The sequence below is a fragment of the Merops nubicus genome, unplaced genomic scaffold (assembly GCF_000691845.1).
Source record: "Merops nubicus isolate BGI_N331 unplaced genomic scaffold, ASM69184v1 scaffold45005, whole genome shotgun sequence".
NCBI lineage: Eukaryota > Metazoa > Chordata > Aves > Coraciiformes > Meropidae > Merops > Merops nubicus.
In genome coordinates, this window is record NW_008611130.1 from 1 (window position 1) to 11,343 (window position 11,343).

At 38.9% G+C, this 11,343-nt stretch overlaps 1 protein-coding gene across 1 annotated transcript; it reads left to right on the forward strand.

Annotated features, from left to right (window-relative positions):
• Nucleotides 1-89: 89 nt before the first annotated feature.
• On the forward strand, nucleotides 90-10,900 carry TMEM175 (transmembrane protein 175). Its single transcript, XM_008941119.1, has 9 exons — nucleotides 90-122; nucleotides 1,198-1,295; nucleotides 2,492-2,543; nucleotides 3,818-3,853; nucleotides 5,071-5,154; nucleotides 5,814-5,978; nucleotides 7,214-7,292; nucleotides 9,167-9,308; nucleotides 10,200-10,900. The coding sequence occupies exons 2-9, from the start codon at nucleotides 1,252-1,254 to the stop codon at nucleotides 10,861-10,863; spliced, it is 1,266 nt and encodes a 421-aa protein (XP_008939367.1). The 5' UTR covers nucleotides 90-122; nucleotides 1,198-1,251; the 3' UTR covers nucleotides 10,864-10,900.
• The last annotated feature ends 443 nt before the right edge of the window (nucleotides 10,901-11,343 follow it).

Sequence of the window (11,343 nt, forward strand, 5' to 3'; positions counted from 1 at the left end):
GGCCGCGCCAAGTTTTTGGGTTTTGAATAAACGTCTCAGTAAGGAAAAGAATATCCTGTGCTAATAAGGTTTTGTTATTTCAGATTTTGCCTGTGGCGCACACAAAAATCCATCCTGATCAGGTATCTTACGTCTTCTGTTTTGTTGTTCCTCCTGTCTTGGCAGGTACAGCCTATTTTAGCACCCCCACTTCATTTCAAGGTCTAGACTTTCAGAGATCTTGAACCGTTAGGTAACATTAAAGCTAACAGAAATTTCCCCTAGTGGGAGGAGCTGTTGATCTCTGGGTGAAAAATGTAAATCCTGAAGATCTGTGTAATCTGCAGAAGTTGTGATACAAAGTCTGAAGGAGCTGTATATTGCAGACCAGAGATTTTATCCCATTACTTTTGTGTGAAAAATGAGTTGCCCATCCCACCAAAACATCTCCAGAAAGTGTATGCTACTCTTGGTAATACAGTGTCACTTGGAGAAGTCACTCATCATGAAAGCTGAATGCTGTTTTTATAATCAGGTTAAAGATAAGTGTAATCAGGATGAGAAAAGGTGGAAAAAGAAGACTACAGAATTAGACTAATTCTGAAGGAAACAGGAATGTTAGAGAATGTAAATGAGTCATTTGAGGAAGTTTATAGTATTTTCATAATCATAATTTCTTTTTCTGCTCTAAAAAAAAACATGTAGAGAAATATTTTGTCTCAGTTTAGGAAACTCAAGTATGATCCATAACACAGCAAATATGCCACAGAAGTCTGTTTAAGCCAGTGTGGTGGTACATTCCAAATTTGCTGTGAAAATGATGCTTCTACGCCAGGAGTCAGTGCCGAGAAAGTAAAAGGCCTTTTGTGGCCAGCCCTGTGAAATGATTGTCACGGTAATGGTGATGAGAGGGTGCAGGAGTGAATCGGAGGGTGAACAGAGCATTCAGAAGCTCTTTTACAGATTGAAGAGATGTGGTGGTACATCATATACCACTAACTGCACATTGCAGCATATTACAAGTGTCTAATAAACCTGTTCTTCTGCATGGTAGTAAAAAAACTGTTGAAAGAGAGCTGCATTCTTGGCAGGCATTTTCAAAAAATCTCTTTCACAACTGTGTGCCCTTCCTCATTTGCAGGTATTGCTAAGAACTTCATGGTGTAACATTTCTTTCTCTTCCCTATCTCTGCCTCTGGGTGTCACTTTCTGTTTCAGAAACTAGGTGAAAGTGTTCAGCAACTTCTTCTAGCAAAAATTGCAGTCTACTTGATGACCTTCTTAATAGTCACAGTGGCATGGGCAGCTCATGTCAGGTAGGAATTTGTTTGACATTGTTTAACTCAAGTTAAAACTTATTTAGAAGAACAGGAGATAACCATATGTCTGATACATTTCTGTCTTGCTGATATATTTCCTAATTGTCATTTGTTGGATAATGTAAAAAATTCATTGTCATGAAATGCTACCCTATGAATACAGTGAATAACTGCATTTTTACACCACTGACACACAGTAATACAGAGAAAAGCAAGCACTGTGTATCTTTTAAATTAGAGTTACTCTTCATTTTACTTAATATTCTAGAAGAAATTAAACTTCTAATTATGCTGAAAAAGCATGACTTTGTAACCTGTGTGCTACACAAATAGAGTTGCTACAAACTCATATCTGATATGATAAAACTGATACAGTACAGCTGGCCTAAAATTTGTCTGTCTCAGTCCTAAACAGTGCTTCTTACAAAATCAGTGGTAATGTTGCAGATGCTGCATTTTGTACAGCTGTGCACAGGGCCACCTGACCATGTCATGGTAGTTAAAAAGAAGTTCATGTGCAGGTATCATACTGCATCATTGTGGCAGTTTTTGTCTGAATTTTGAAATTTAAAAATTATTCTTTCCTTAAGTGGGTTGACTGCATCTTAATAGAGACATGCAACCTGTACTTCAGGACTTGAAGCTGATACTTCATATCAGTGCTTTTGTCACACTGCTTTTCTTTGATTGCGTAAGTAAATGCTGAGGCATAGTCTTTGCATAGTTTAGGGTTTTGTGGAGGGTGATTGGTTCTGTTGGTTCTAAGTGACACTTCTGTGGATCAGGAATTTAACAAAATGTGGGGCAGTTTGGAGGAAAAGCTCATTTTCTTTGCATAATAATAATAACTATGCTGTATCTTCGGGAGAAATAATTTTAAGCATTAAAATTCTGAAAATAATCTGCCCCTAACTGCATCATATGCCACTTGTCGTTCAAATAGAAGTGAGGTTCTTGATAACTGCTCCATGTTGAACTTGACTGTTTGTGTCTCACTTTTCAGATTTTTCTAACAAATTGCTTCAAATGTGTGAGTGGTCCAGCATGTCCAGGCAAACCTGGACTACTTGTATAAATTCTGAAGCAAAGGAAAATGGGTTTCCCTCTAATCACATAAAAGTACATTTTGTATACAGTGTGGTAAAACATTCTGGGAGCTGGCGTGTTCATGATACCTTGTCTTGCCTTGACAGGTTATTTCAGGTGATAGAGCTCATAGATGATGTCCTTGCTCTTCTAAATCTGGTGAGTCTTGGCAGGCACACTGAATATTCAAACTAACAAGTACAGGTCACTTTTTCTTAAGTCTGTACATATCCAAAAGTTTCTAATCTAAATAGCGTAACTGCCGAATTTCCAGGTCAGGAAGATACAAAGAGCCTGAATTTCTCCTTGCCAAAGTGGCTAGCTTGTTTTTAACTTTCATATGTTTTACTATAAGCCAAAACAAGCTCTGCAAGAGCTTAGTCTGAAACTCATCTGAGGGAACTGAAAAGGCACCTCTGGCAAAAGCTTTTGACTCTGTTCACCTGTATCCAGCTGAAGTATCTGTACTCCATGCTTAAAAAAATTAAATGCTATGTCTTTTGTGGCAAAAATTCTTAGTGGTAGGTTTGAATTACAGTTGTGTTTTCAGCCATTTCTCTGTTTAAGTTGCTCAGAAACGTATTCTGCAGCTTATTTGAAACAGGGATTATATGGTATTTCAAAACCTACCACTGAGAGACCAATCTCTGATTCAGTGTTATGAGATTTACACTTGGCAAAATCTTTTTTTAAGAATTCTTCTTTTATTTGAGTTATGTTTTTTATGTTTTTAATTAACCCTGTAATATCTTAATTACTAGCAGTGATAGTCAGATGCTGCAGTGGTGAACATACTCTTACTTTCAGACAGAGCTTTGTATTTGGCTATATTATTTAGCGTTCTGTTCTCTGACAGTGTGCAATCACCTATTTACTTTATTTTTTTAAATAAAAATACGAAGTTTAAACTCCATATGATAAAACTACAGGATATAACATTAGAAGACTAGCTTAAGGCATGGAATTCTTATCTAATATAGCTTTCAAAGCAATGCATTTCTTTGTGCTTGAGGTGTTTGGTGGTTTTTTTTGTTTTGTTTTTTAATTTGGCTTTTTATATATGTAATATTTAAAAGATTTAAGTTTTTGACAAATCAGAAACACTTCTTTAGGAAGCGTGGTACTTTTGGCATTGTGACTTTAGGAAGAAATCTGTTAGAAACCACAGCAAAACTTTTACCTGTGTTATTGGTAACAAAACTGTAGTTTTCTAAAACAAGCCTGTACATCTTTGAGAGCAAATATGGAATATGTGTATAGAACTAGCTGTTTCACTCAAAGCCCAGCAACTTCAGAAATGTGATTTTTTTCATGATGCAGCATGACCATTTGATCTGTTTGTGTTGCATTCTCTGGACACATCTGTAATGAAGGAACTGCTTTCTATGTACTTTACCTAGTGTTTCAGTATGTCTTTTTTTTTTCTTTTTTAGGCTTGTATGATGATCATAACTTTCTTGCCATACACGGTACGTACTTTTCTAAAACTTGAAATATATTTAAAGTACAGGGGATTTATTTAGCTGAAACTACTTTACCAAAGCATTCAGAAACCCAGGCGTGCTAGTGTAGTATAAACCCTGAATCCATTCTAAGAGTTAAGACTTGCTTTATTAAAATTCATGAGGACATGTTATAACCTTCAATTACTGCATGCTATATACCTGGTAGAAAAGAGATAGTCTAGAAGAAAAATTATCATTATGGAAAGTATAGTTTCCCATGATTTCTTTTAAAAAAGCAGCTCTTTTGAAAAATGTCAGAGTTGCCCGATGAGAATTTTGCATTTTGTAAGGGAACTAAAGCTGTGTTTCAGACTTCTCTTTAGATGACAAAACATTTTCCTTTTGTTATCTAGACAGAGTTTTTTGGTAATACTTTCTGACTTATTCAGCAAAGTTGATTCTGGCAGCTAAGAATTCGTTTTTTAAGTCTGCAAGTTTGATGTTCTGCACAATCTCTGGTCAGATGACCTTTAAGACTTAGCAAGAATATTTGCAGCTGAACACCATATTAGCAAAACAAAACAGTTGCTTAAAGTGCATGTTGACTGTTACTGTATGTGTAGGAAAGATTTATATGACAGGCATCTGTTTCTCTGCAGATGTATCTGTGTTATGTATTAGTCTGTAAAGAATGAGACTCTGGTCAGTAAAATAGTCTTTATCAGTAATAGCACATGCTTTTTACTTTGACTTAAAGCTGAAACAATTTTTGGAAAGTTGTCAGTGTTACCCTAACGTTACTCCCTAATGTTACTCCCTACTCTAATTTTTCCCCATCATGAACCTGCAGAAATTAATACAACAGGGAGCCATGAGTGTAAAAACATGAAAAATTCAAAAAGATATCCTAATACCAAGAATTTTCACTGCTGTGAACATCTTGCCCACTGAAAGCACTGTTAAACTTTATGCTCAGCTACGAGCCAGTCTGTAGTTATTATGGAGACATGGTGTCATAGTCGTTAAGGTTTGTGGTATCAGCATGAAAACAAAGCCATCTCTCCAGATGCCTCTGGTTGGGATGCCTGCAAGTAATTTGTGTCTAGAAATTGCACTATGTTGAAATGCAAAGTAGTGGGTTTAAGTTTTGGTATTGAATGAAGAGTGCTTCTGTTTCTCTACTGTTACACCACCATTGCTTCTTAACTAAATATTTGATGTAGTTGCATTTTTTTTTCTAGTTTTCCTTAATGGCCTCCTTTCCAGAAGTACCTTTTGGCATTTTCCTGTTCAGTGTCTGTGCTGTTGTCATTGGCCTTATACAGGTATTGGAGCTATACGTTTACATTTTCACTCTTAAATAGATTTTCTTGGGTAGAACTAAAATAAGTTTCTTAACTGTGGGTATAAATTTCTAAATGTCTTTTTTGTTTGTACATGATTTTTCATCAAAGTTGTGCCTGTTTTAATAATATAGTACCTGTATATAAGATGAAAGCTTGCATTGCTGCTTTCCTGTGAAGGTGATTTACGCAGCTGAACCAGCTGATCTTGAAGTCCACAGAACAGCAATTCCTTTCCCACTCTTTAAAAATGCCATGGGGAAGTGGCAGTTGACTTCCGGCTGAGGTTCTTACTGAGCCATGCAGCGATGGCTGAGTGAACATGGACTTTCAGCCTCAGTCTAAGGGCACTGTTTTTCTTCTGGTGCAATGCCTTGCCACTTTCTGTTTCTTGTTGTGGAAGTTTTCATTCATCTTCATATAAGATCCATGGCCATGACAAGCTCTGCAGAGGAGGCTAAAATCTTGATATGCACTGTATTGTGAAATCTCAGAGCTTCTAAGACCAGACTTCAATGTGGGAGTGAAGAATAAAGTTGGAGGTGTTTTGGAATTTGTTGATCTATAGTTTTACAGTTTTATATGTGAAATACTGCATATGCTATTATGTAGTAGCTTCAGTAATGCTCCTCTCGTTGCAGGCTGTGATAGTAGCATATGGATTCTATCACCCACATTTACTGAATCAACAGATACAGATGTCTGAAAACCAGAATTTCTATAAATACCGTATCTTAAAGATTATCCTAAGAGGACCAGTTCTGTGCTTTTTAGCAGCTATCTTTTCTTTTTTCTTTATTCCTCTGGTAAGTTCTCCCAGTTAACTGAAAACGTTAATGCAGCAGTTTATATTGGTTGTATTTAGGACTGCATTAGAATAGTGATGTCCACGTTAAATATGCAGGATTCTGTGGTGATGCAGTCATGGCTGCAGTTCTGCATTTAAGGTGCTGATCCACAGGTATCTGTACTTTGAGTTTGGGTAGTTTTGAAAGAATATTCTGCTACAATTTTCTGACTGATATTTTTTTTTAACTTAGCATCTTGCTTATCATAAGTAGGTGAGACAATGTGGGAGGTTACGTGAAAGAAACATTGCACAAACCAAGGACAGGTGAATGTAATTGCTGCACTGACTCAGGGTATAAGAGCAAATAGTATAAGCAGACCACTTAGTCCACCTGCATCTCAAAACAAACGTTTTTGGCTAAGGCCTGCTCTTGCACAGCCTCTTTCTCTGCCATTTTGTTAAATGGCATTGAGTTCTCCTATTGATAAATAGCCTTTTTTTATCTTTCTCAGAACGCCTGCTTGGAACTGAAATCTAGTTCTTGTATTCAGAGCTTCCTTTTAGCTGCCTTTTTCTTTAGGAAAAGGTGAATTTTGAGAGATTCCATGGGAATCAGAAGTGTTTAAATAATCTCCAAATTTGGGAGGAATTGGGCTACCATTGATAAAAGGGACAGTTATGAATCCAGATGTGAAAAGGCCTAATTTTAATTGAAAATATGTTTTCCTCTTACACTCTTACCTCCCTCTTCTGCCTCACCATGTCCACTCGTGTATTTTCTTTTAATATTAATAACAGTGAAAATAGTCTCCAAATTGCTCTTGTGCTGAGACCTGTGCAAAGCCTGAGAACCGTTTACCACCCACTGAGGTGACTTTGAGACACAAGCAGTAGAATCATAGAGTATTTCAAGTTGGAAGGGACCCATAAGGATCATGCGGGATAGTTCTCCAGCTTCCAAAGAAGTTGTTCCTGCATTTCTGTTAACAGACTTATTTCCCTTCTTGTCTTAACTTGCTTCATTTCTGGTACTAAATTAGCTATCAAAAAGCAGTGTTAGGCTGTGCATGCAATATTCAGGAGGTGCACGTGCATTTCGGGTGAGCCTCTTCCACGTCATAATGTCAAGTTTTGGTTTTTTTCAATGTGATTATACCTAAAGACTGAGAGTAATAATTTCATATTAAACTTGGATGGTAATTTACATTTTGAATAACTAAATTTAAACTGTGTTTATTTTCTTCTCCATAGTCTTATTTACTTCTTGGGCTTGTAATCGTTTTTCCATATCTCACTCGATTCATTACCTGGTGTAAAACCAAGATTGTTGGTGAGTAACAGTATTCATAGGATTATGTTCAGTTAAGTTATTAGGTTGTCCACATGTATACAAACAGCCTGGAATTAAGTCATTTTATTTGTACTTCAAGTCTAGGAAGTAATTCTGTTTCAGTCTTGGAACATAGTGATTTTGGGTTTTATTGCCATGTTTCCTAACAGTTTCTCTCTCATTCTCTGGTTTCTCTTAATTTTTCACTAGTTTTGGGTGAGGCACAGCACATTCAAAGATTGTTCCTGAGTGCAAAACCTCTCTAGTTTGCCCTGAGTGTGGCCATGCATGCTCCCACATACAAGTACATGAATGATGCCTACGGGCCATATTTCCATTTTCCCTCCTAAAAAGGGAGCATGGAGATTGAAGGATATAGGACGCAAGCTCTTCCCAACACTACTGTATGGTCCCACATTATCAAACTGGCAAGCAGAGCACCTACAAATCAAACTTTTTCAGAGTAATGAGCTGTTTAGGGTGTTACATATCATTAATCTTAACTGCTGTGGTTTAAAGCAGTGCCTTCACAAATGGCTGAAATCGGCCTAAATCTGTACCTCCTTCCCTCACACTGCTTGCTTATCTTTCTGTCCTCCTTGTGTCAGCACCATCAATGACACAACCACACCAACAGCCAGAGCTGCTCTTAAATTCTGCTGAGAAGGAGGTGGCAAGTGCCAAAAGAAAGGAGAGAGTGGTATCGTGCAGCCTACTCTGCCAAAAGGTGAAGTGTCCTTTGAGTGCAATATAAACTGGCCACAAAAACACTCAATAGGTCAAGGGTAGATGAGGTGCTCAGGAGCATGGTTTAGTGGTTGGCTTGGCAGTGTCTGGTTAATGGTTGAGCTCAATGATCTTAAAGGTCTTTTCCAACCAAAGTAATTCTATGATTCTGTGTCTTTGGAATCTTCATTTCTGAGGTGATTCAGAAGAATAACACCTTTGTGCTGCTGCTGCTGCTGTTCAGCTTAGTGCTCGTCCTTCTGTGTACACTGTAAATGGGAGCATACCTTTGAGAACCCCATGTGGCAGCAGTCATAGCCATGGAGGCAGAAATGCTGTGAAACAGCTAAAGCCAGTCTCAGACCTAGAGAATAAACACAAGTATGGCCTGTGCCTGCCGCAGGGGAGGCACTGTGGTTTGCAGTCAGGTCGTGTCTGTGTGCCTCTCGCCCCATCAGAGGGCTGATGTAGGTGATGGCTCTGCTGACTGAGTTGTGATTACACTTGCTTTTAATTCAGTTCCTATTCTTATTTCTCTGAGAGATGAAAGCTGTTTCTTCATCCAGTCTGCGCTTCCGAACTGGTGCAGCTGAGCTAGACGGGCAGTTAAGAGCACGGTCTGTAGGGAGGCGTTTGATTTCCGCTAAAAGCTCCAGAGCTCCACCTCTTGACCAGAGACTGGAGTTACTTTAAAGCAGGCCATTTGATGTCCCAGGGCAGCTCCTATGTGCCACTTAGTTTTTTCTCCCAAGCAGTGTAAGTTTTCCACCCTGTATTAGAGGACCTACGGCTATTAGGACTTCCTGAGGCACTGCACCTGATTTGTTTAGCTCAGGTGTTTTGTTCAACTACAGCTTTGAGTCATTTTTCATTTGGTGGAAATGGTCTGCCAGACGATTTAAAGGACAGACCTTTTTTGTCCCTCAAGCATTTGCTGTCCTGAAAGCAACATGAACTTCAGGGAGAGGCACAGCTGATGAAAAAAGTGGAGTGACTAACCTGTGTGGATGAACAGCACACTTCTTTCTCAGAAAGATTTTTGGCATGTGGGGAGAAAGAGAAAAGGAGGCCACAGCAGCTTGTTTACCTTGGTTTATATTACCTGTTTTTTTTTTCTTTCATTAGTAAACCTCTGCATTTGTTTTCAGGTCAGAGAGATGAAGAAGAGGAAGACCGTAGCTTGGAAACCTTCAATTTTTACCTCAGTGAGCCTTTGAGTAAGGAACGTGTAGAAGCATTCAGTGATGGAGTCTATGCCATTGTAGCAACCCTACTTATTTTGGATATATGGTAAGGCTTTGTGTTGCCCCTTACACTTTGTGTTTTTAAATATAATACTAACTTTTGCCCATACGTAATATATGAAGAAATAAAATTAACCAAGCACTGACTTCTAAAATGTGAAGTGGTTAATTGATGATTTTCTGGAAAGATACAGAACACAGAAGATATTTCTAATGGCCACATTCCTGCAGTAGTTTAAGCCAGCCTATTTAGACACAGGAATAGAGTTGTTAAGGTTGGAAAAGACCTCTGTGAACATCAAGTCCAACAGTGAACCCAACACTACCGTGGCCACTAAACCATGTCCTGAAGTGCCATGTCTGCCTGGTTTTTTGAACGCCTACAGGGATGGTGACTCCACCACTCCCTGGGCAGGCTGTTCCAATGCCTCACCACTCTTTGGGTAAGGAAATTCTTCCTAACACACAATCTAAACCTCCCCTGGTACAACTTAAGCCCATTTCTTCTCATCCTATTGCTAATTACTTGGGAGAAGAGACCAAAACCCACCTCACCACAACCCTCCTTTCAGGCAGTTGTGGAGAGCAGTAAGGTCTCCCCTCTGCCTCCTCTTCTCCAGACTAAACAATGTATACCGGGGTGCGAAGTCTTAAAAAAAAAAAAGCTTCCTTTTTGCTTAGTCATATTTTCAGATAGAAGGCATTTTTCAAGAAAAGCTGTTTAGTCACTATGGTAGCTTTATTCCATTAACCTAGAGGAATGCCAACTTTACTTTTGGATTTCCTTTCAGATCTAATTTATTTGCAGAACTGTTATCTGAAATGCAGTTTTTAAGTTACAAATTGGAGAACTGTGGCGTGGATGCCTGTTTTTCCCTGCTTGCTCAGAGTTGTTATAACAGTAATATGCAAAGTAAAGTAAGTTTTCTCTCTACAGTGAGGACAACGTCCCTGATCCGAGAGAAGTTGAGGAGAAGTTCCATGGCAGCCTTCTTGAAGCTTTAAGTGAATACGGGCCAAACTACCTTGCCTACTTTGGCTCATTTGTAACAATTGGTCTCCTGTGGTTTGTCCATCATTCGCTTTTCCTTTATGTATCAAAAGCTACACGATTAATGGGACTGCTTAACATACTTTCATTGGCTTTCATTGGTGGGCTTCCACTCGCTTACCAGCTAACCAGTGAATTTGCAGAGAAGTCTCACAATGAAATAGAAGCCATTCAGATCAGCTGTGTTATCACTTTCTTTGCCAGCATATTTCAGTTTGCAATATGGACTACAGCCCTCCTCCATGAAAGGGAAACTTTGCATCCTTTTGCTAGATATGGTGGCAAGGAGCATGCCTTCATGTTTGCCAAGCTGGCTCTCTACCCTTGTGTGAGCCTTGGGGCCTTCTTTCTGACATGCTTGTTGAGTGAATTTAGCACAGCTATTTTCCATCTTATGCAGATCGTAATCCCGTTTGCTTTTCTTGCCCTGCGCATTTTTGTGAGAATTTCTTTAACTGTCATAAAGTCTGTGATGTCTCTCTCCAGACAGAAGGTGGTGTTGTTAGAAGAAGAGGAGGCATGCTTGTCCCCTTCTGACACGCTGTCATGAATTCCTGCGCAGCCCCTGTGAAATTGTGACATTGACTTCAGTTTATCTCACTTCACCTTTATGCGCGGGTTATATGGATCTAAACCAAAGCCTGTGTTGGCCATGACTGGGGCGCATTTAAGTTTTACCTGGTCGTGCTGGAGACCTTTTCTCCAAAACTTGTAACTGAAAACATTGCATAAACTGGGGATACAAAGAAAAGCATGTTCTTCCTTTAGTTAACCTTTTGGAAAAAAAGTGCTGCTTGACATGTAACTGCAGTGGTGACTGAGTAAGAACTGCACAAACAGATGTTTGCACAAACAAAATGTCCTTTTTTTCTGACACGTGACAGTCATTACATATGGCAGTCATTACAACAGCCAAACGCAGTTAGAGAAGATGATTGTGCTGCTGTAAAATGAGGAGTGAGGCTTGGAAGACATGGAGACCTCTGCATTTCTGCGTGGTACATCATGGTTTGCACATACAGGTTGCTGG